The sequence below is a fragment of the Orcinus orca genome, chromosome 10, assembly GCF_937001465.1.
Source record: "Orcinus orca chromosome 10, mOrcOrc1.1, whole genome shotgun sequence".
In the NCBI taxonomy this organism is placed as follows: domain Eukaryota; kingdom Metazoa; phylum Chordata; class Mammalia; order Artiodactyla; family Delphinidae; genus Orcinus; species Orcinus orca.
This window is the reverse complement of record NC_064568.1, coordinates 42833837-42859288: the sequence shown is the minus strand read 5'-3', so window position 1 is coordinate 42859288 and position 25452 is coordinate 42833837. Positions and strand designations below refer to the sequence as shown.

The window sequence follows — 25452 nt, the reverse complement described above, 5'->3', positions numbered from 1 at the left end:
CAATGGGAGAGGCCACAACAGTGAGAGGCCCGCGAACCACAAAAAACAAAACAAAACAAAACAACAATAACAACAAAAAAAAGGACATTTTAAAAGACTTTAACCCTTTTCATATTACTCTATTATTTTCATACTATTGTTTTTCTCATTTCTATTTAGTGTGTGTTTGTGTGTGTGTGTGTGTGTGTGTGTGTGTGTGTGTATGTGTGATAGAGAAAGTGCTATTTGCTATGAAGGAATGCTTTGCTTTATCTTCTGCAAAGAATAGAAGATAGATTTAGTTTTGAATTTGGCTACTATGCTACATTTTGCAAATTTCTTAAGCCTGTATTATCTAATTGTTAAAGATAGAGAATTACTTTCCCCTCGGAAAAGATAGTTTAGTGCTTTTTAAGCTCTTGCCCCTCCTTTTAATTCTTTGATATTTTGTTCTGGAATGATGCACCCTGCATTCTAGTGAGTCTTTAGGATTATATTCTGACTCGCTAATCTTCCTTTCAACCATAACCAATCTAGGGTTTATCCTCTATATCAGGTTGCTCAAAGACATTTTTCTGTGCCTGGTAGTATTTTTCAGTTCTCTGCTCTGGGCCCTTTTAATTTTTTTTTTTTTTTTTTCTGATCAAGGTGTTGAGATTGAATGGTTAGGTGAACTCCTCCTGCATTCTGGTTTATGACCGATATTTATCTTTAGTTTTCAGAGCTGTTGTGTACCCCCCCCCACTTCAGAGTTATTAGTATCTTAAAGAGAATTCAGAGGAGGAATTGCTTGACACTTCCTATTACTCTGCCATCTACCAAGAAGTCAATTTTGCTTTATTTTTTAACAGAATGGAAAATAATATTTATTCTCCATCCTGATGTCTCTTAGCTTGGTGACACTGGAGTGGAGGCCATGGAGGAGGGCAGAGAGAGGGGCAAAGGTAGAGTGAGGTTCATACTACAGTGGTAAACGTTTTTTTTGTGTGTGGATTGCAGGGCATATTGTATCAAGCATGAGAATACATTTTATTTCTTTGTAACCTCTGTAATTCCCTTGGACCATTCTTAAAAGTGTATCTCCAAGAAGAGGTAGCTTCCTTTTCTCATTTTTCTTTGTCTCACTGTAGGTTTTCACTGGCATTTTCATGGCTGAAATGTGCCTAAAAATCATTGCGCTGGATCCCTACCACTACTTTCATGGAGGCTGGAACATTTTTGACAGCATTGTTGCTCTTCTGAGTTTTGCAGAGGTGATAATAAATAGTATGTGTCCAGGAAAACAAAGTTGTATGTCACTTCGTTCCTTAAGAGTGGTAAGGCACTTTCTTTCCTTCTTTTTTTTTTTAAGGGGCTGTCAGGATGATAATCCAATTTAACCAGCTCTTTATTTATTTATTTGGTTGCACCGGGTCTTAGTTGTGGCAGGCGGGCTCCTTAGTTGCAGCAGGCAGGCTCCTTAGTTGTGGCATTTGAACTCTTAGTTGTGGCATGTATGTGGGATCTAGTTCCCTGACCAGGGATCGAACCTGGGCCCTCTGCATTGGGAGCGCAGAGTCTTATCCACTGCTCCACCAGGGAAGTCCTATACTGAATAACTGATCTGACAGGATTGAAGAGTCTTGAGTGAGTTCAGTAGCTAGTTTGGATTAAACTTTACCATCTTACCTTAACCTGAGAACCAAAACTGCACTCCTCCTCCCACCCAGGCCTTTAATACCTTTGTGAGTCCCAAGGCGTCTTCTCTCAGGTGAACCCCTACTTTCCTCCCTCTCCCTCCACAAGATGATCCTTCAGGCAACCAGATGCAAAATTGTGTCTTCTGGTATCAGGACTCTGCTCCTTGCTTCGTGTAGAACCCCTCCAATGATCTCTTCCCCTACAGAGCTCTGAGCCAGGCATCCTCACAGCTGGGCTCACCAAGTGGGTGTAGACTACAGAGCCCAGGACGGGGGTCGGGTGCTGCCTGCAGGTGTTATCTCACAGGGTCCCTCCTCATTGCTGCCAGTACCACATTCCTTTTCTGTAGTCTTTGCCCTCCATCCACGAACCATTGGAGGCATCCTGGCAACCTTTGCCGAGCACCTGATATGTACATGAGGGAAGGTTCAAAGGTGAGGAAAACACTGCCTACAAGGAGTTTGCAGTCTAGGGAAGATACAAGACAGGCCCAGAAATGACCATGAGGTAAAGTGGAGTGTGACAGACCCCACAAGAGGTATGGACAGAAATCACAGAGAAATCACATGTGGGAGGGTAATAGGGAAACCACAAAAGGTGACCTCTTGTCCCCTTTCAGAGATTTACTTTTTTTTTGGCATGGATAGGATTTCTAAGCCTGTAGAATAAGACATTTGATTCAGTTACTTAAGCATACATTTTATACTTGGCATATGTTAGAAATCACACTGCTTAAAGCCAGGCATTATTAGGCTGCTCCCTAAAGTTTTATTGGTGCTTGGGTGAGCAAAATTACATTTGCTTTACTATTGTTTAGGCTTATTACAGCCATGCTATGAGGCAAGGAGCTCTGTGGCATTGCCTGTGGATAAGAACAGAACCACAGTTTCTCCCTGAGATGCCCTCAGCTCCCCTCTAAGTAGACAGTTGTGGTCCTTCTCTTGTGATATAAGTCTTACTGACCTGCAGTATCTCCCCACCCCCCAAATAGTTGATACTTAACAGGATTGTACTTTGGAGTGAAACCACTGGTTTACATTGAAAGTTAATATAAGAAATAATCTATGAAACTAGTTGCTGTGTTTTTTCTAAGGTTATTGTCTCCTATAAGGTCTGTAAGTTTCCATGGAGAAAATTTCTTGTGGAAAAAGAGAGTGTGTCTTGACTGGCTGATTGCCTTTTCTCTCCTAGGTACAAAACATCATGTTACTCTTGTCATCCTTATGAAGTTTAGATTCAAACTTGTGGCCTCAAATGTATAATACAGGAGTTAGCAAACTTTATCTGTAAAAGGCCAGACGGTAAATATTTTCAGCCTTACAGGCCATATGGTCTCTGTCGAAACCACTCAGCTTTGCTATTGTAGTACAAAAGTAGCTGTAGACGGTAGAGAACGCATGTGTGTGGCTGTGTTCCAATAAAACTTTATTTATGGACATGGAAATTTGAACTTCATGCAATTTTCATGTGTAATGAAATATTTAAAAAAATTATTTCCAACCATTTAAAGATGTAAAAAACATTCTTACCTCTCAGGCCATATAAAAGCAGGCAATGGGATGGATTTGGCCCTGGGGCCAAAGTTTTTGACCCTTGGTATATTATATACGGTTCCAATACATTCATTATATTTAATAAACATGTATGCTCAATTCCACCATCATGATCCCAAAGTCTTTATCATTTAAAATCTTAGACCAAAATATTCCATTTTTAAAACAAAAAGTAGATACAGGTGAATATTAGCTTGGGACATGGAGTTGGTGACCATGTTTAGGATGGATCTGAAAGTTATAAATGCTGTGGTTTGGGAACATGTCATTTAAATTATAGCTGAGCAGATGGAATTTGTTCTTAACTGGCTTTTCTTCCATTTTTGTTTATTGTCTGTTTTTACAGCTGAGGGTCTTCAAGTTAGCCAAATCCTGGCCAACTTTAAACACACTGCTTAAGATAATTGGCCATTCCGTTGGAGCCCTTGGAAACCTGACTGTGGTCTTGGCCATTGTGGTCTTTATTTTCTCAGTAGTTGGCATGCAGCTTTTTGGCTCTAAATTCAATTGCATAAAGAGTAATTCAAAGTCCCATGACCCTGCAGTCCCATGTTTACGACGCTGGCACATGGGGGATTTCTACCACTCCTTTCTGGTGGTATTCCGCATCCTCTGTGGGGAATGGATCGAAAACATGTGGGAATGTATGCAAGAAGCTAACCAAGCACTGTGCATTATTGTGTTTCTGTTGATCATGGTGATAGGAAAACTCGTGGTGAGTGTCTTAGTTTTGTTGTTGTTGTCATTGTATTAAATACATGGACTAAACAAATGCATTGACTTCTTTTGTAACACTTCACTAGTGAAAATTGTTACTCTAAGTATAGTATTATAAATGTAATGTTATATAATATTTTAAAATCTGCATTTGAATTTTGTTTGAAGACAGTACGGTAAGCATGAAAGAAAACCTTGTCACGTAGTGCTCATAAAGATGTCCCAATGTCTATCCTACTCCAGGTGGTTATTCAGATCGCCATTGATTGGCCGAGGTAGGGGTTTTTGACTTAATTTGTTCAATAGATGTAAAGAGATGTCCACTGAGGAAGGTTTCTTGTTGTTTAAAAGAAGAAGGAGGAGGAGAAGGAAGAGGAGGAGGAGGAGGAAGGAGGGATGAGGAAAAAAAAGTAGTCCTTTTTCTTCCTCTGGACCTTTTATGACCGTGACTCTTGGTAGAACTGCAAACATTATACAACCATGAGAAGAACTAAACTAAGACAAAGTAAGCACTGAGGAAGATAGAGGGAAGGTGGAACAAACCTATTGTCGGGTCATAATTGGTCCCCTGTTTAAAACGTTTCAAATATCTTGTCATGTGACATTTTCTTACTGTGTAAGCTGCCCTGAGTCTGTTACTTGCAGCTGGAAACATGGCTATTTATGGAGAGGCTAATTAGGTGTACACCAGTGAGGGTATGAAGAGACAGGAGACAGACAGGGATACCTGAGCATAAGTTCTTCAGAACTGAGTTGGGGCTATCATGCAAATATAATTAGCAATCCACATAGAAATAAAATTAACTCTCCTAAATACCTAATAAGTGATGTTGATAGACAGTAAGAGATACGAAAGATCAGAAGGGCAGGGTATCACCCAAGGGAGTAGGAAGGGAGCACTAAGAAAGGCTTTGTGGGAGACACAGTACTTGAGAAGGGCACTTAAGATGCAAAGAGGACTTAGCAAATAGAGGAGAGCTTGAGCAAAGATTCGGACCTGGGAATTCTCCTGGTGAAGCTGAGGAAGAGTGACTAGACCCGTTAACACCCACAAGACACTTCTCCCAGAGAGCTGTATATGTTTGAGCTGGCGAGAGCCACAAACAAAAGAGATTTAAAAAAGCCTGCACAAGTATACCATCTCTCAAATTGTGCAGACAGGAGAGGACCTCCTAGCACAGCAGTCTTAGACATCAGACCCATATCCCTGTGGGCAATTCCAGAGAAAGTCCAACCTCATAATTCTGGCTGATCCCCAAGGAATATCCACTTTTGATTTTGCCACATGGTTTTGCCATTCAGCCTTACCCTGGCCAGGTTCTACAATATGTGCTGCTTACACGCAGACAGACTGGATATGTCTGTCTGCACCCTTTAACTTCAGTTTTTCTTTGGTCTTATCTTGATGTCCCTATTACTTCCTCAATCTTCTCTCCTTTTATTTATTTTACAGATGAACTTTCTTGGGAGGCAGAAGGACATAGAACTCTCATTTGATTTTGTTTTGGGTCTTGGGGAAAAGTTGTTGTGGAAACCTACTGTATTCTTTCCTTTGCTAAATTTTTCATTCTCCTTATGTCCCCCCTCCCTTTGCCCCTTCCCAGGTACTCAACCTCTTCATTGCCTTGCTGCTCAATTCCTTCAGCAATGAGGAGAGAGATGGACACTTGGAAGGAGAGGTCAGGAAAACCAAAGTCCAGTTAGCCTTGGACCGGTTCTGCCGGGCTTTTTGTTTTGTCATATGCACTCTTGAGCATTTTTGTACCAAGTGGTGCAGGAGACAACATTTACCAAAGGAAGAAGAGGTGACAGAAGGCCCTGAGGCAGAGAGCAAAGGTGTCATTCCCCTGGTCACAGAGATGAGAAAGGGCCCAGAGACCTGGGAGGAGTTTGGTGTACTGACTTCCGCACCAAAGACCTTGAGTGTCGGGCATGATCGGACTTGGTTGGCCCCACTAGCAGAGGAAGAAGATGATGCTGAATCCCCTGGTGAAGATAAGGCACAGCCTATCACACAACCTGAGGCTGGAAAACAGGTATGAAGGTTCACACGTAGACTTAGAGGTTGTACAAAGCTAGAGTTGCCATAGGGCACTGGTGGCCTGCCCTGTTCTGAGCACTATGCAGAGATGATAAGGGTATAAAATGTGGCAGCTGCACATCCGGGGCTGGTTCTGATCATGGTCCTGCACATGTGGCACAGGTGGGCGGTGTCAGAGGAGTTCAGAGGGGAACACGATCAGAGTGGGCTGGGGCAAAAGGGGAATCAAGTGCCTTTGGTTGAGCCCTAAAAGAAGAAGTATAGAGTTTGAATTGGCTGAAAGGTGAGAAAGGGAGTGTGGAAGGTGAAGTGAATAGCACAAAAAGAGATTTTGTTTCTTACGTATTGCCTACCACCCTGGGAAGGATCACTTAGCCATAGCCGCTACCCCTGGTACTCGGAGGGGCAGTAGTAGTCTCTCATCTCTCAGCCTCCCTCTTCCTTCATGGAACCTCTGCCCTGCAAACTAGCTAGAGTAAGGGTGATCAGCACCCCGGTATTCTCAAGCTTTTGAACCTGGAATAGAGTCTCTGTCCTATGAGTAGAAACTGAATTGAAAAAGGAAATCCAACTTCTTGGCCACATTCACCAGAAATTTAGCCTCTTCAACTCAGAGTTGGAGGAGATGAGAAACGTTGGTAACCTGCACCTTCTGGTGAGATACATATCTCTTGATTGGGAGCTGAGGGTAAAGGGAGCCCCATCTTCTTGGTCACATCTGCCTAGAGTGGAGCTTCTGTCAAACTGAGCTGGGGGTGGGAAGGAAGAGAGCAGATCATGGCTCAAGTGACATAGACTCCTGCTGTTATTACTGAAATGTGTAGTTTTTTTAGTAAATATTTCTTCATTTGCTGTATGCCCTTAGGACAATTTCCAGAAACTTAAATGATTTTTTACGAATACTTTCCACCACTTATGTTAATTTTCCTGTGGAGCATGTCTGCAGAGCTTCTTACTTTACTATCCAGGAAGCGAAATTCTGTATATCTTTTTTAAATTAAATTCTAAACTTGTTAATTTTCATGATGCTTTCAGATTACTATGCTAATTTCACTTTTTTCTCGAGTAAATTCACCTCCCTGTAGCTAATTTTTGAGGGCTACTGGTTTTATGTTTGTCTCCTCATACATTTTGGAGTGTGAATTTGAAAGCTCATCTTTGTGGGACGATCTGTCCCTCTCTTTGCAGTCTAAGTTCTGTGGTATCTTTAATTGACCCTCCTAGAGGATCCATTTCAGAACTAAGTCTTGTATTGCCAACTTGGGATTCCTGTCTAATAGTGATACTAGGCATTTTGCAGATCCAGTCACTGAACCAGTGGCTCCCATTGCCCAGGTCTTGTTTCTGAGGCTGTGCTTCCTCCTTCCTCTCTAGGTTTGCAGCTTTGTATAATTGTAATCCCAAGCCTTGGCCACAGCTTCTTTTATTTGTTTATTTATTTTTAACATCTTTATTGGAGTATAATTACTTTACAAAGGTGTGTTAGTTTCTGCTTTATAACAAAGTGAATCAGCTCTACATATACATATATCCCCGTATCTCTTCCCTCTTGCGTCTCCCTCTCTCCCACCCTCCCTATCCCACCCCTCTAGGTGGTCACAAAAACCACAGCTTCTTTTGACTTTCTCTCTTAAGTGCAAGAACTTCAACCCAGCCCATAGTTTCAAGCTTTGGACATAACTGTGGTTTCCTTCCTCACACGGGGCACTTTTATTCACCATTACCTGCTACATGCTTTAAATTGTTATTACTTTATATTTTTGTTCTGTGTCTGGTCCATAGATAATGTGTACCTGTTTATTGTGTGTATATGTTCAAAGGGGAAAAGTGTTCTTAAATCATGACCTTCCAGTGTCAGATTCACAGGAACCCTCACATAGATTTTAGGATGAAACCTTTACTTAAGGTGTGACTTTGCATATATCCTTCTTGGATTTAGCTGCAGGTCATAAGACAAAATTTAGTTTTTATTTTTATGTTGTGATATATTTTCATATTTTCTTTATGTCTTTCAGTTACCTATTTTGCTAAGCCAACCCTCTGTACCCAACAGAGTAAAATATTATTTTCCTAGTTATTCTTCTAATATTTTTATACATCTGTTTTTATATCAGAATATCAAATGATTATGGATTTTAATTTTTACTGTATTCTGACATTGTAATATTTTTTCAGGGATAACTAATTATGCCAGTACCATTTATTAAACAATTTATTATTTTGCCATTGAATTGAAAGGCTACAGTAAGTTTCACCTCTTAATTATTTGGTGAATTTTGTATCCAAACCATATTGTTTTGATTATATTACTTATGAGTAAGTTTTGCTATCTGTTTCCTATAGTAGTGTTCCAGAATTATTTTATGTTGACTTTTTCCAGGATCAGTTTTCAAAAGTAAAGCGAAAAATGTTAATAATGTAATAATTTTCATGACAAACAGAAAACCAAATAGAATTCAAACTTGTTTCATCTCAAGTGAGATGTCCAGGAGGAATATTAATTCTACTCGGGGTTTCTCAGTGTCAGGCCAGTGAACTCCATCAGAAGACCAAGGAGCCCACCAGTCCAGGAGCCCAGAGTGTGGAAATGGACATATTCTCTGAAGGTGATCTTTATCTGTCGGTACAGAATCCCCGAAAGGTAATTTTCCCAGGGTGTTCCCAGAAGAAACATGGCTCATCCATACACCTTCTCCAAGATAGCCACTGTGGAAAAATATCAAGATTAGTACAAGGCAAACTGCCAGAATTAGATCTTAAGCAAAGGTCTAGGCCAGGGTTTCTCAACCTCTCCACTGTGACATTTGGGACAGGATAATTCTGTGTTATGTGGACTATTCTGTGTATTATAGGGTGTTCAGCAGTACTCTGGCCTCTACCCACTAGATGCCCATAGCATCCCCCTATTGTAAAAATAAAAAATGTCTTTAGACATTGACAAAATGTCTCCTAAAGGGTAAAATCAATGACATTGCCAAAATGTCTACTGGAGGGTAAAATCAACGAGAAACACTGTTCTAGGCCTATAATTCTGGGAGTTGAGGTAGCTGACAGTTTCAGTCTCAGTAAAGTAGCATCCTTCTCATCACCTGGCTTCCATATTTGGGGTTAGTCAGCAGATCAGGTAAGAAGATTTAGAGGGAGGAAAAGGTTGAGGCACTGTGTCTTCATGTGCCTTATCTTTCATCAACCAAGGGAGAGCAGTTAAAGAATTCTTTCCTGAAGTCAGGGCTGGTCAGAACATTTAGGAAAGAACGCAACAAGAGGTATACTTTCTAGACACCCCTCATACCTTTGCCTAGCTAATTTCATGCATAAAAAGTCATAAAATAAGGTATTAGGTATTAACCATGGTGACAGAGGGTGTTGGAAAGTGATTCCCCCTTTCTTTGTTCTGACGTACAGAAGTCTGATGCTACGAGTGTGCTCTCAGAATGTAGCACCACTGGTCCACAGGATCCCTTTAGGCGGGTACTTGAAATGGTTCCCAAAAAGGAACCAGAGAGATGTTTGCCCAAAGGTAAGTGGCAGTATTCCTACATTCAGTTCATGGAATATTTGGGTGGGATTCTGTTATTTTTTGAAGATCTATGGTTTTGATAGATGCCTTCTTTCTGCTTCTACTGGAGACAAAAGTGAAGAGTCTTCCCTGGATTCTTGGGACCATTTCATGAAATTCTTTTTTTTTTTTTTTTTTTGCGGTATGCGGGCCTCTCACTGTTGTGACGTCTCTCGTTGCGGAGCACAGGCTCCGGACGCACAGGCTCAGCGGCCATGGCTCACGGGCCTAGACATTCCGCGGCATGTGGGATCTTCCCGGACCGGGGCACGAACCCGTGTCCCCTGCATCGGCAGGCGGACTCTCAACCACTGCGCCACCAGGGAAGCCCTCAGGAAATTCTTGATTTAGGTGGGGTCAACTTGTACAGCCCAAGTACCAGGGCAGAAAATCTAGAAAACTTTCCCAGAAAGCCCACTGGGCCGGTATTTTTGCCACTTGGTAGAGTTCCCAGTGCATCAATTGTCAGGATGTACTAGAGGTCATAGACCAAGAGAACTTGACCATAAGTCTGGGGTTGACTAGAGCCCTTGCCAGGCCCTCAACTCATCTCTCAAGATTTTTCTCTGGGAGCAAGGGTCCAAGATAGTGGCGTAGGAAGTCCCTGAGCTCACCTCCTTCCATGGACACACCAACTCTACACCTACTTATAGAGCAGTTCCTCCTGAAAAAGACCTGAGGGTTGATTGAACAGCTACTGCACATAGAAAGACCACATAGAAACAGGTAGGAAAGACGGAGACATGGTATCCATGGGAATCCCACCCCAACTTAGTGACCTACAGTAGGAAGGAATATGGCTACGGGGCCAGAGCACAGACTCACCTACCTTGGGATGCAGCAAGAAAACAGCAGTTTAAAGGGCATCTAGACTATGCTGGAAGGAAATCCATGTACTAACCCTAGAGCTTCTCCCAAATGAGCAGGGAAGTACTGGAGCCCTCTGTGGGGTCAGAGGCACCAGAGAGCACCTTTGTTTGAGTTACCCCTAGAACTCCCCCTAGCCCTCACTCACTCCAGCTCTAGCCACCCCACCAAGACAGCCTTGGCCTCAGTACTCCCCAGGGACTGACTCCAGCCCAAGCCCTCTCTAACCCCAGCTGTCCAGCCTGGGTGGACTTAGGAGGAGTGCTCCCCAGAGATTGCCCCTGGCAAGCTCCAGCCCTAGTTACCCTGCTAAAGCTGCCAGGTGCAAGCCATCTACACGAGATACTCACACACGAGTCCACTCCTTCCAGACCAAGATAGGTAGCTGTTTAACCTAGTTCATAGAAACAAAAACTGAAAGTCATAATGAGGAGATAGAGAAATGTATTCCAAATGAAACAGCAAAATAAAAACCCAGGAAAAACCCTAAAGAAACAGAGGTAAGTAATTTACCTAATAAAGAATTCAAAGAGATGATCATAAGAATTCTGACCAAACTAGGGAGGAAAATGAACTTCATTCCAGTAAGAACTTCAACGAAGACTTAGAAAATGTAGGAAAGATTGAATAATACAATAATAATGCAATCCACACCAAGACACATTATAATTAAAATGTCAAAAATTTGAATCTATTGTGCCATTCCCTTTGCTCTGTAAAGTTTCTGCTGAAAAATCATCTGACAGTCTTATGGAGGTTCTCTTGTGTAAAGCTAGTTCTTTTTCTCTTGCTGCTTTTAAGAGTCTCTCTTTATCTTTAATTTTTTGACATTTTAATTATAATGTATCTTGGCATGGATCTCTTTGGGTTCATCTTGTTTGGGAACCTCTGTGCTCCCAATCTCCAAACTTGGATGTCTGTTTCCTTCCCCAGATTAGGGAAGTTTTCAGCCATTATTTCTTCAAATAAGTCTTTTGTCCTTTTTCTCCTTCTGAGGCCCCTATAATGCTAATGTTAGTATGCTTGATGTTGTCTCAGGGATCCCTTAAACTCTTCACATTTAAAAAAATTCTTCTTTTTGCTGTTCTGATTGGGTGATTTCCACTACCCTGTCTTCCAGATCACTGATTTCATTCTTCTGCATCCTCTAATCTGTTAATTCCCTCCAGTGCATTTTTCATTTTAGTTATTCTTCAGTTCTGATTGGTTCTTTTTTATATTTCCTATAGTTCTATATCTTTGTTGAATTTCTCACTGAGTCAGAACTGGCACATTATGACTCCTGTTCTGCTCTGTTGGCCAAATGTTGTCACATGGTTGAGCCCAGCTTCAAGGGGTTGGAAAAAGACTCCACTCACATGGTGTGTACAAGGAGGGGTGAAGAGTTGGGCTATTAATGCACATGTATTATAGACACTAATGATAGTGATGCTAATTCCTTGCAGGCCTGGATTGCTGCTCTCCATGCTGTACTATGGACAAGAGGAAGTTCCCCTGGATCATTTGGTGGAACCTGCGGAAAACCTGCTACCAAATAGTGAAACACAGCTGGTTTGAGAGCTTTATTATCTTTGTGATTCTGCTGAGCAGTGGGGCACTGGTAAATTATCATGTCTTGTTGGGGACATTGGGGATCAAGGCAGCTGGGTGGCTTCATTCTGACTTGGCCCCTCACTGGGCTGTGAATGTGGGGAGACCAAGAAGAAGTGGGATCTCTGCTGTTGTATCCCCTTAGGGGACAGGGTTTTGCACAACAAGTTCTGGAGGAATGCTACAACTGGGAAATCCCCAAGCCGAAGATGCTTTACCTGTGGGAAGGATGACCCAAATTGGCACTTTTTCTTTTTTCTTTCTTTCTTTCTTTCTTTCCTTCCTTCCTTCCTTCCTTCCTTCCTTCCTTCCTCCCTCCCTCCCTCCCTCCCTCCCTCCCTTCCTTCCTTCCTTCCTTCCTTCCTTTTCTTTCTTTCCTTTCTTTATATATTGGCTGCACCACACAGCATGCGGGAACTTAGTTCCCCTACCAGGGATTGAACCCGTGCCCCCTGCAATGGAAGTGTGTAGTCTTAACCATTGGACCATCAGGGAAGTCCCCAAATAGGCACTTTAAAGTGGCTATTGGAGTCTTGCCCTTGGCTCCAAGTCTGTCCATCATTCATGGAGGATTTCTAGACATTTTCACTGTATCCTACACGTTTCCTCCTCTAGACGGCAATGCTCCTATTCTCTTTTTTTCTGAAGACCATAGTGCTGCTTTCTAAAAGGTAAAACATTAGGAGGAGAAGTCAACAGGGACCAGATTAGGATATAAGTTGCCTTGGTATTTTTCACCACTCATGATCCCTTGAGAGGAGAGACAAAGAGATACCACTTTATGTGTATGACAGATCCTTCTAAATTGAGGTATGGTGTGATTTCCAGTGAGGTTTGGAAATAACTAAATCCACCAGCCTCCCTAGCCATATAGTCATTAACTCCTTTCTCCTCTCTCTTCTCACCTTGTAGTCCATCTTTCCTCCTCTGCACATATATCCTCACCTTGGGCAACAGTGTGTTCTCTCTTATCACCTACATGTTTCTCTCTCTCCCTCCCATTATGTTCTGTGTCTCCTCTTAAAATGGCCATAATATAAAACTAAATTCTCTTATTATTTGTCATGTCAAGTGAATGGAGTACTGAGCTATCCCTTATGGATTTAGAGTCACAGAACATTTCACAAGTTGCTAGGAGGGACAAGGACATGTCTTGTTCCTACACCCCTGCCTTCCTGGTTAGTGCTTTACACCTGTGTAATCTCTAGGTGAAAGGAGAAGAGCACACATGGGGGCCCACCAGAGCCTGTGATCAACAGACATCCCCATTTACCTGCTTACTGCAATATAAATTGTCCCTGAAACAAAAAAGAAAATTTCCCTAAGACCATCCCAGAGAACTCCCTTCATTAATTTTTATCGCTCACCCTGTAGGGTTCCCTGTAATCTTCTGGTGATTACATCTCACCAGCTGTCTACACTTCCAAAAGACAGCGTTCTTGCATTTATTCCACAAATGGTCATTGTTGTCTGCCACGCCCTGTGTTAGTCAGTAGAAAAGCAGTGGTGTTGTCACAAGGTCACAGACACACACCCCATGCACCGTGTGAGAAAACTTATAATCAGAAAAGTAGCAGAGGGCACACAATCCTCCTAGTCCTCATCTGCCTTCAGATGAGGCAAGCGTAGGCTGGGCAGTGATACTGAGCACACAATGCAGGGGGTTCCGGGAGAGGGACCCAGGCCCTGTTTCACTACACGTATTTATAGAGAAATGGAGACAAGAAACATCTAGTCCCTCACCACCGTATGTGGCATATGAACCAGCAGCGTCATATCACCTGGCAGCTTATTAAAAATGCAGAGTCTTGGGCCCACCCCAGGCCGGCTGAATCAGAACCTAAGTGATTTGGGGCTCATTAGAGTTTGAGAAGCTCTGATTTGGGCAACTACTTAATAATGGGAGCTTCCTGGATTAGGAAATGGCCTAGTTATATTATGGGAGCTTCCAAAGCTCAGTTGCTGATATCAGCCTGCTCTTCCATTGGGCAAACTCAGACCTGCTGAGCCAGCTTGTTGCCAAGTTTTCAAAATGAGAGAGGAAATGAGCTTCCAACACCACTCAGATATGTCTCTCCTCAAGAGGCAAACAGACAATCCCTGACCTTCAGGAGCTTGGAGGCTAGTAGGGAAGACAGATGGAGTCCAGAAAATTATAGACCAGGACCATAGTGATACAGTCAGAGAAGCAGTGGGTGACATGGGGCCATGTAGGATGGCACCTAACCTATTCCTGTGGAAGAAGGACAGTTTCCTATAGAAGATATAAGCTAAGCTGAGATCTTAAATGCTGACCAGGAGCCAGTGGGGCAGAGGAGGAGATGAAGGGCCTTCTTCAGTCAAAAGCCCACTTGGGGGTTGGAAGTGAGACTGTTTTATTCTTTATTCTTTTTCCCTAGGGTTGTGGGACTGTGGGATTACCTTAGTCCCTGACAGCAGGGCTGATTTCTTTCTTGCCTTCATTTGGCATTGCCTGCCAAATGACTTGGCAGGTTTAGTATCTCTTCTCCCTTTTCTTTCATCCTCAGTAACACTGTAAAGACCAAAAGGACAGCTTACACCCTAGTAATATAGGCCCTGAAGAGTCACACGCACACATACTTCAGGTGAAGGAAGTTTGGATGTAGCATGGAAAAGCGTCTCTCCAAAAGCTTGGATATCTAATTTTCATAAATCACACTTAATGAAATTTAATATTCAAAGTAATTTACATTGGGAGCTCTAGCCCACTGCTTCCCAAACTTTTGCAAATCATGGTTCACATACAAAATGATCACATCTGTAGGGAACACTGGGGTAACGGATAATGCTGTTTGTGGTGGAAGATGACGAGCCTCAGGGTTGGCAGGATCCAGAGTGTGGGTTTAAGGTGTTTGGACTTGATGTTATAAGCAACAAAGAGCCACTGAAATAGAGCCATCCAGGTAACTAGGGGGATGAGAGAGATGGTGTATGCCACTGGGAGGTTCTGGAAAAGTTGGCAAGATATTGTTGGCAAGAGTTGAAAGGATTAGGAAGACCAGGAGATAATGTGGTGAAGATTTTTTTTTTTTTAAGATTTTTAAAAAAAATATTCCAGGAGCCAGTGATGAGAGCCTGGGGAACTATAGTGGCAACAGAAATCTAGAAATAGGATTTTCCTTCTTCTGGTTTTCCTTACTCAAGGAATTTTTTCTATTGGAAAAGTTCAGCCTTAATACCTTTTGTACAAAACCTTGTCACCAAGAGAGGTACTAGTTTATTCAAATAAGGAAGAAAAATAAAAGTTACAGTCAGCAAAGAGTTCAACTTGGCCTATGGATGTGCTTTGTCATTTCAGGTATTTGAAGATATTTACCTTGGTACACAACCCAAAATCCAAAAAATACTTAATTGTACTGACAGTATTTTCACATACATTTTTATCTTGGAGATGGGTCTGAAATGGGTGGCCTTTGGATTTAGGAAGTATTTCACCAGTGCCTGGTGCTGGCTCGATTTCATCATTGTGATTGTAAGTTTACCATCTCTGTGTCCCATGCAGGTGGGGGTTGAGGGGTGGGTGGGTAGGGGTGGAGGAGGGGATCACATGGGAGCTGCTTTTCCTGTGTGCCTTATATGAGTGCCTCTCCAAAATATTTTTCTTCACATTCATCCATCAGCAGTCCAGCCTTTCCTCGTTCCCATTCCTCATACGCTGCATCTCATACGCTCACCACCTCAACCCTTTCCATGATAGTACTCATTCACTTCTCTCCATAAGCACTGCTTATGTCTGATGTAAATCTAGGATAACTTTGCATATTCTCTACTTTTACTTCTCCTTCCAACTTTTCATTTCTTTTCAAAACTTCTCAAAGCAGCTCAGCAGCGAGCAGATTAGACTGGTCTCCGTCTTAATTGTCAAGCAACAAAGAGGATTATTCACATACATTTTTTCATTTAATCTGAACAACAATGTTCCAAGTTAAGCAGACCTATATATCACCTACCACATTACAGACAAGGAAACCTGAAGCTCAGAGGGTTAGCAATTTGTTTCAGGTGAAATTGGAATTCATACTTTGGTCTGTATGATGCTAAGGCCAGTAGTAGTAACAGTAGATCACATTTTTCCACTGTTTACTCTGTACCAGAGAAAGCAGTACTTTGCCATATGCCTCATATGCATTCTGTCTTTTAGTTTTCACAGCCTTTCCGTGTGGTAGTTATTGTTATTTTTCCCAGATACAAAGGAGTAAACTAAGTCATAGAGAGGCTAAGAAACATGTTCAAGTTTGCCCAGCTAGAAGTGATGGAGGTGAGACTCAAACCTAGTAAGCCTCACTCCAAAGCCCTTGATTTTAACATCTATCTATATCCTTGCTACCATGACCTAATTTGTTAGACTTTGTCCCTGCTATTTAAGGAAGTAGATATGACAAATGCATAGCATAAGCCGTGTGATCAGCACACCACACTGGAGAGCCATAATTTTGTTGGTGTGCACAAATAAGTCGTGTGGTTCAGGAATTTCAGAAAAGCATCAGTGCCATTGGAGCTCCAACACAAGCAACCCCATGATCATCATGTCGATCCCTATGAGTTTCCAGAGTGCTAATCACTCTATACCCATTATCTTATTAGATTATAGTGAAAAATGCATAAGACAATGGAAAGATTATTGGTATTTCTGATCTAGGACCTGTGGTTTACTGGCCTAAACTTAGGAGACTGATTCTAAATCTTCTTTGTTTACTTTCTTTCTGTGTAACCTCAAGCAAAGTGCTTGAAGTTTTGACATAAATTTTCATATGGGTAAAAATGAGAGTGTAGATGCTAAATTGCCCAAATTTGACCAGATACAAAATTGAAAACATAAATCTAACAATAGCCATTTAAATATCAAAACAGTAGTTGAATACCACACTTTCAAAAAGGATATTAGGCCCAGGTGGTTCTGAAAACAAGTTTAGCAAACTTCCAAGGAGCAGTGGCTATAGACTGAATGTTTGTATCCCACCCCTGCTCCAAATTTGTGTGTTGAAACCTAATCTCCAGTGTTTTGGTGTTTGGGAGGTGACTAAGACATTTATTCCTGAACCCTCATGAATGGGATTAGTGATCTTATAAAAGAGACCCCACAGGGTTTTCTCACTCCTTCTGCCATGTGAAGACAGGGAGAAGATGGCTGTCTATGAACCAGGAAATAGGCCCTCAACCAGACACTGACTGCCAGCATCTTAATCTTGGACTTCCCAGCCTCCAGACTGTGAGAAATTTCTGTTGTTTATACATCCAGGCTATTGTATGGTATTCTGTTATAGCAGCCTGAACTGACTAAGGCGAGCAGTTAACTCCAACCTTGTTTAAATTGTTACAAAGAACAGAAAAAGAGGGGAGGCTCACAAACTTATTTAATGAGACAAACATAAAGTTGACAACGAAATGAATGGAACAGAAATGAGTAGAGCAAGAAAAGAAATAATCCTGTAAATATATATCTCTATAAATCCCAGAGAAAGCACTCAGTAAGTGTGGTCCGGGGCTTCCCTGGTGGCGCAGTGGTTGAGAGTCTGCTTGCCGATGCAGGGGACACGGGTTCGTGCCCCGGTCCAGGAAGATCCCACATGCCGCGGAGCGGCTGGGCCCGTGAGCCATGGCCGCTGAGCCTACGCGTCCAGAGCCTGCGATCCGCAACGGGAGAGGCCACAACAGTGAGAGGCCGGCGTACTGCAAAAAAACAAAAAACAAAAAACAATAAGTGTGGTCCACTATTACTATTATCAACCTTAGCATCATACAGACCCAATTCCACGTGAAACAAGTTGCTGATCCTCTGAGTTTCAGGCTTCCTTATCTGTAACGTGGTAGTGATGTACAACACTGCCTAATTCAGGGCATTGTCGTGCGGATTAAATGAGAGAGAGTGTATGTGAATACTCCTTTTATGTTGCTTGTTACTCAAGATTATATAAAATGATCTTTATAATTGTGGAGTAAGAAAATGCAAACACAACCACAAATACATACGTACATACATATAGACATAAGTTTACCTATTTCAAAATGTAAAACTTTTTTTTTTGTTCAACAATACCATAATTATAGTTAAAGACAGGCTAGACCCTGGAGACAGTATTTGCCATATACATAACAGATAGTTATTGTCTACAGTGTGTAAATACTCCCTACAGATCAACAAGAAAAAGACAACGCAGTGTAAGAATGGGAGGATGAAAATAGGCAATTCACAGAAGGAGCTCAAGTTGCTAATAAATGTATAAAGAAATACACACTAGTCATATCACCAGTTAGCACAGAAGTGCATATTAAAATGAGACACTTCTTTTTACTCATCAGATAGACAAAAGTTTTTAAGTTGGATAATATCTAATATGAGAAAAATTTAGGAAAATGGAATTTTTAGTCACTGCTAACTATCGTACAGTTTGTGGAAAGTTTTGCGCTCTTAAGTAAAATTACAAATGAGCCCAATTTACAAACCCAGAAATACCACTTCTAGTTATACATTTAAGGAAAACTTTTGTGTATGTACCCAGGAAAAATGCACACGTCTGTCCAGTTTGCTATTGTTCATAGTAGCAAAGAAATGGAAATAATTTATAAATTCACCAAGAGGGAATGAGTTAATAAAATATGAATATTTATATGCTGTAATATTTCATAACAGTTAAAAGGAGCAAACCATGAGAATATATATCAACATGATAGGAATCTCAAAAACATAGTGTGGAGTGATAAATGCAAATTAGGTAGAAATAAAATAAAACTAGTGAAGACTTCCCCCCTGGAAGAATGCCATAGAGTGGGAAAGAATGTGGATGTTTTTATGTTTGTGTGTCTCATCAATGTCTCCCAATTGGTGGAACAGAGACTGGGCGTGAAGTTCCAGGCGAAAGGGTGTACAATGCCCCTCTAGGAACATCTTCCCCACCCATGGTAACAGTCATTTAGTAAAGCCAGAACTGCTAAGCTTTGCCATCCTTTTCCCTCTGGCTAGGAACAAAGTAGGTGTATTTGTGGAAAAGCTGATTAAATAGGTCTCCCAACAGGCAATGCTGTCACAAACAAAAGAACAAAAGCACCTACTTGAAAAAACCATTATAAATAAACACATTTTGAATTGGTGGTGATTTTTTAAAGTTGGTTACAAATTTTAAAATCTGGTTATTCTGTCATATTCACTCAATTTCTCTCAATTTGCAAATATTTTACTTTTACAATGAGATTGACAGGATAATTCACTTCCTGTCATGCTGAGCCACTCCCCTTCTAAGCTGAGCCTCTGAAGGGTCTGCATAATCAATAAGAATGGCTGAAGATCTGCAAATAGTGGCCTTCAACTTAAGCTCAGCAGGTTTGTTGAGTTTTAAGTTAGTGTATTTACGGAGTTTTCCAATCCTCAGTCCTCTCCCATAGGGAAGAAGTACGTTAGGAGAGAAAATTGGATTTAATTCTCCAAAAGGGAGCTATTTGAATGGAGGGAAATATTAGCAAACAAAGAATTATTTCTTCATAACTTGATTTTGGTATCATTTCAAACATATGGAAAAATTGCAAGAAGTAGTGTAAAGAATCCCTTATACTCTTCCCCCAGATTCACCAATTGTTAGCATTGCAGCCCATCTGCCTTATCATTTTTTCTATTTTTTTCCCCCTAAACTGCTTGAGATTAAGTTGCAGGCATCACATTCCATTAGCCCTCAACATTTCAGTGTGTATTTCCTAAGAACAAGGATATTATCTCACACAGTCACAATACAGTTATCAAGGTTAGGAATTTAACATGATCCAATACTAAAACCCACATCCATTTTCAAATTTTCTCAATTGTCACAAGGTTCTTTATGGCTAATTCACCCTACCCACACACCATCACCTTTCCCCCCACCGCAATCCAGGATCAAACTCAGGACCTCACATGACTTATCATTGTCATGTCTCTTTGGTTTCCTTTAATTCACAACAGTGTCTCAGCTTTTCTTTGTCTTTCATCAAGCAAATCGTGTAAATGCATTGTTCTCACCCATATGGGCTGTAGCTTTACCAGGCAAGGAGGAAAATAGCCTCTCACCTGCCGTCCCCTTCCAGCAGGGTCTGGCTGGTTTCTGTGTCTGGATAATCCACTGTGGGCACAATGAGTTTGCCTCTCAGAAAGACAGCTCTTAATCCCCACTGGGTTCTCTGGGCACCAAGTCAGGTGCACTACCTGTGGCTTCTTTTCCCACCAGGTCTCTGTGACCAGTCTCATCGACTTAAAGGTCTTGAAGTCCTTCCGGATTCTGCGAGCGCTGAGGCCTCTGAGAGCACTGTCCCAGTTTGAAGGAATGAAGGTATGTTCTTCAGATGGATGGGAGGAAAGTCAGCTAGCAGGGAAAGGCAGAGAAGCCAACTGCTCTTCTTGGGCTGGGCTTCCCTTAAATTGCCAAGCTTTTCCTGGACTCCTTCCCATCCAGCCCACTGCTTAGAATTTCAGAGATGGAGAAAAGTCTAAGATACAGTCTTCACCTAAAAGTGCTTCTGTGACAGCCAAGATGGGCTCTGGCTTCCCTTCAATCCTAGGGTAGGTGTCCCATAAGTCTCGTAACACCATCATCAGAGGACACTTCTCAAGTGATCCTGTGGCAACAGAAAGGACCCATTATGTATGGAGCTGAGAGCAGGGCTTGCCGTGGGGTGTGGGTTCGGGGCTGGAATGTAAAGACGGGGCTCCAAGGAATCCAGCCCCACACGTTAGGCCCATCCTGGGAAGATCAAGAGCTTTTTGAGTCTCACACGTCTATTATATTTTTCTTCTGTTTTGCTTCCTTAAGGTGGTAGTTAACGCTCTCATAGGTGCCATACCTGCCATCCTGAATGTTTTGCTTGTCTGCCTCATTTTCTGGCTCATATTTTGTATCCTGGGAGTAAATTTGTTTTCTGGAAAATTTGGAAGATGTGTTAATGTAACAGATGGAAACTCAGTTATAAATTACAACATTGTTGCAAACCGGAGTCAATGTGAAAGTGGAAATTTCTCCTGGTTCACCCTGAAAGTCAACTTTGACAATGTGGGAATGGCTTACCTCGCGCTGCTGCAAGTGGTAAGCGCTGTGGGTTTGTTTTTCACTCTGGGGAAAGAAACCTTAAAAGAATCATAAACCATTTCTCAGCTAATAAAAATACAGAGACTCTATTGAGATAAGAGAATCAAATCCCAGTTTCTCACATGGGAGCTAATGCCCTCTGGAATTGTTCCGCACCGAGCATCTCCAACCTTATTTTCTACTGAGCCTCAACCTCCAGGCGATATCCCATAAGGGTCTGGACCTCTCACTCTGTCCTAAATGGTGCCTTGCTCTCCTGAGCTCCAGCCAGAGAGGCGTAGAGCCTCAGATGCTAAGCCACTCCATTAGTAACAGTTCCCTGTGAGAAGTCAGTCTCAGGTTAAATCGTGGTTGCAAGGTTTTGGACAGATAGTGCAAACATGTGGAATCAGGAAAGAGCCTTAATCAGGCTGTTTGCAGCAGTTGGTTCATAGCTTCTTTAGCAATTTTTAAGGCAGAAATTTTCTCTTGTTTTTAAACTTTTTGTCTTGTGAAAATGAAGAAAAAAAAATCCAAGACATCTATCCTTGAATTTCCTTCTGCTGTTCTTTTATGCGGACATTCTGTCCTGGAAGGGTGGGACATTGTCTTATGTACATCTGCCCACTGGACTTGTGGCTTTTGTATGGCACTTGTCTGTTGATGTTAAGTCTATAATTACGTTCATGTTCCTCTGCTTTCATTGCAGGCAACATTTAAGGGCTGGATGGATATTATGTATGCAGCTGTTGATTCCAGAGGGGTGAGCTTGTGTTCTACCATGTTCTAGAGTGCTAGGATCAAATCAGGAATATCATGACTACATGGACAGCCCAGAACTTCCTGCATCATAATTCCAGTGGCCAGGATTCTTTGCCTTGTTTTCATTAGGACAAACACTATGAAACAGGGATTAAAAGGATTCTTATTCATCCTCCTATGAGTATTACATCCTAGCATGCTACAAAGTCAAGTCCTCTTTCTCCATACTGACCACTCATGTAGGAGGTGGAGCCAGAAGCAACAGAATCACAGGATGCCTTGATTTTCCTCTCTCACCTCCTCTTCAAGTGAGTGGAAAGGCAGAAGCCAAATTTCAAAGGGTACCTGCTCTTGACTGTGGGAGAGAGAACCTTAAGATTGGACTAGGTCTGAGCAAGAGACCCTTCAATGGCTCCAGGTTCCCCAGAGAATAAGGGGATTTCTAGTAATTGCCAACTGTCAAATTATAGTTAAATAAAAAGTGATCATGGATTCCCAAGGTTAGAAGAGTACTCAGCAAAATAGTCCATTTCTATTTCCCAGTTGGGAAAATTGAGGAATAGAAAGGAAGAGTGTTGCCCAAAGTCATAGTGAGAGCAAATGGTTGAATCAAGAATGGAATCAGCATTGTTTATTTTTTCCTACCATCACACACATATGTGTTATTGTTTGAGAGTATACAGAGTTGATGCCTGGCACATAGTAGATGTTCAGTACAGCTGGTAGTAGCAGTAGAGGTGATAAGAATAGTGATATAGTAGTAGTAGAGGCAATTTATAACAAAGGAAATATTTAAAAATATTAATGTGCTTATTTTTTTGTCTATATGAATATATGAACTTCACCTCAGTTTACCTTAGACATCCATCTGCCTTGAGGTGGAGCTAGGGGATAGGGAAGAGATCTTATGTATGACAGAAGAAGTATATGTCTTATATATGTTCCTTGAGTGAATGACGGGTGGGTGGAGGTGTGTGGAGGTGTGCCTGACCTGATGTGGTCCTGGGATATCCTAACTGGTGTGTGCTAGTATAATGGCCTTTGTCTGTGTAGTCACAGAGCATCCTACTGTTCTCAAATATTGAAGCTGCAACTGGTGAAACCATGGGCCTTTCTCCTCCTTCAACTCCTCCTAGCCTCAAACACTGACTCTCTGCCATATCCTTCATATGGTCTCCTGGCTCAGCAGTCTACTCCCACCCCTTACTATGAAGCCCACAATGGCAGGCATATGGCTGTCAACCCCACGTCCAAGCCACGAGAACTAAAGAAGGTTCAAGAGACCACTGTCTGCCCAATTATGCTACTCCAGTCTCTTAAGTCATCCTGCCTGCCCAACGTATCCCAGGCCTTCCCAGCAGTAGTTTTCCCTTTGAAAAATACCAAAGTTGAGGCAGAACACACATTCTTTGCTCTCCATGTTCCCCTCGATTTACTGGGCCCCAAGCCCCCTCTCCAAACCCAAAGAAGGGAAAATCAGGACACACATCTCACAGCTCCGATGTTCTCTCTCTCTCTGTTTCTCTTTCTCACAGTTCCCTGGGTACAAGTGAGGTGATCCTTTCTGTGTTCCTCTTTCTGTCTGAACCTCCCTTTGCAAGATGATTAGCCTGCTGCATAATCTTGTTTTCAATGTCAGATACTGAATATTAATGCTTCTTTCCATTACATTGTTTCTAGACTAAATGCCTATCCTTAATTCAAACAAGTAGATGCTTCCAGCCAACTGGGACTAAGGTCAGGTACTCTTCAAGGCAAAAGAGAAAAATAATTGTTTCAAATATTTACCTCTAATACACTAGTCTGTATGGTGGGTTTTGAAAAACAAGTATCATGAGTACATTCAACACAAAACAGAGCTATCAACATTCATCTCTATCTTTGAATGTGATCAGGGGAAAGAAAACAGAGATGCTCCTGCCACCTATCCCCAAAATGAATAAAACCAATGACCATGGGAAGATCTTGGACGCTTTTGGTCATGCCTTAAGCTAGGGGAGCTTGATTATAGTCCGTTCTTGTCCATTCTAGAGCTTGATCATTCATCCACCCATTCAATGTGTGTGGAGAACCTACATGTCACAAGCTATGCCAGGCACTAGGAATTCAAGAGTGACAGGATGCAAGCACAGGCTAAATACAGTAGTGAGCCCTGTTTGAAGGATACAGCCTTTCAACAAGGGTTGGTAGTCAATCTCCTGAAGTGAACATGTCCCTTCTCTGGTGGATATCTCCAATCTGGCTCCCTCCAATTATGTGTCCATATGGACATCCTAGAGACCTTTTCAAAGGACACATATGATCATGCCACTCTCCTCCCTCACAACCCTTCAATGATTCTCCATTACTTAGAAGGAAAAGCCTAATCCTCCACCACACCCCCTCCCCACTGTATGGTACCACTCAAGCTGTGCTGGGGGAAGCTGAAAGAGGAGAGAGGGGCTCCCTGCAGGGCCACGGCTGACTGGAGGAGGCTGAGTGGTTAATGCAGCTGCTACCAGGCAGTTGAGATGGCTCATGTTTTTCTCCAGTAATTGTTTTCTTCTCTCATTTAAAAAATCCCTAACAGGAAGGACAACAGCCAAGGTTTGAGGAGAACTCATTAATGTATGTTTACTTCGTAGTTTTTATCATCTTTGGCTCATTCTTCACTCTGAATCTCTTTATTGGTGTTATTATTGACAACTTCAACCAACAGCAGAAAAAGATAAGTATGGGGGTTGTCCTGATTTGGTATTTTTACCTGTCTTCTCCAAAGAGCTTGAATGGAGCATAAATCTGTTCTAAATTGTTGTGCAAAGTAGCCTTTATCATCTGCGTGAGAACAAAGAGGGAGCCTCCTGGAGAAGAGTCTTGAGGATATGGCTGGAAAGGAACTAAAACAGCTGGGTTTTATTAAATCATTGTTTTTATTCTCCACTCTACCCTCTTAAACAAAGGAACTCTAATAGAAAAATAATTACCAGGATTAGTATTTATGTCATATTTTTGTAGCCTTTCAAGCGTACCCTGTTATCCAGGATAAAAAGAGTACAAATGATTCCCGACTTAGGATGGTTCAATTTACACGACTTTAGCTTTATGATGATGCAAAAGTGATACTCACTGAGTAGAAACTTTACTTCAGATTTTGAATGGTGATCTTTTCGTGGGCTAGAGATACGCAGTACAATACTCTCTTGTGACACTGGGTAGCAGCAGCCACAGCTCCCAGTCAGCCACGCACTCACTGAGGGTGAACAATCGATATATACCTACAACATTCTGTATCCATACAACCATTCTGTTTTTCACTTTCAGTACAGTATTCAATAAATTACATGAGGTATTCAACACTTTATTATAAAATAGGGCTTGTGTTACGTGATTTTGCCCAACTATAAGCTAAAGTAAGTGTTCTGAACATGTTTAAGGTAGGCAAGGCTAAGCTATGATGTTCAGTAGGTTAAGTGTATTAAATGCATTTCAACTTACAATATTTTCAGCTTACAATGGGTTTATCAGGATGTAACACCATTGTAAGTACAGGAAAATGTGTAAACGCTCCTTTTTCAGTAAACTTGTGTCTTGCCTCTCAACACCCAAATCTCAGCAGATTTACTGAACTTACTTGGAAAGAAGATGGTTGGGGAAGAGACAGGTTTTTTTAGGGAGTTT

At 41.8% G+C, this 25452-nt stretch overlaps 1 protein-coding gene across 1 annotated transcript in view; it reads left to right on the top strand.

Annotated features, from left to right (window-relative positions):
- SCN11A (sodium voltage-gated channel alpha subunit 11) overlaps positions 1-25452 on the top strand; it is a 137861-nt gene that overhangs the window by 90533 nt on the left and 21876 nt on the right. Inside the window, exons 17-27 of the mRNA XM_049693628.1 lie at positions 1110-1295; positions 3559-3927; positions 5534-5965; positions 8492-8611; positions 9376-9490; positions 11842-11996; positions 15306-15479; positions 20200-20301; positions 20782-21051; positions 21743-21796; positions 24365-24502. Coding sequence (XP_049549585.1) covers positions 1110-1295; positions 3559-3927; positions 5534-5965; positions 8492-8611; positions 9376-9490; positions 11842-11996; positions 15306-15479; positions 20200-20301; positions 20782-21051; positions 21743-21796; positions 24365-24502 — 2115 coding nt within the window. The remainder of the gene's footprint in view (positions 1-1109; positions 1296-3558; positions 3928-5533; positions 5966-8491; positions 8612-9375; positions 9491-11841; positions 11997-15305; positions 15480-20199; positions 20302-20781; positions 21052-21742; positions 21797-24364; positions 24503-25452) is intronic.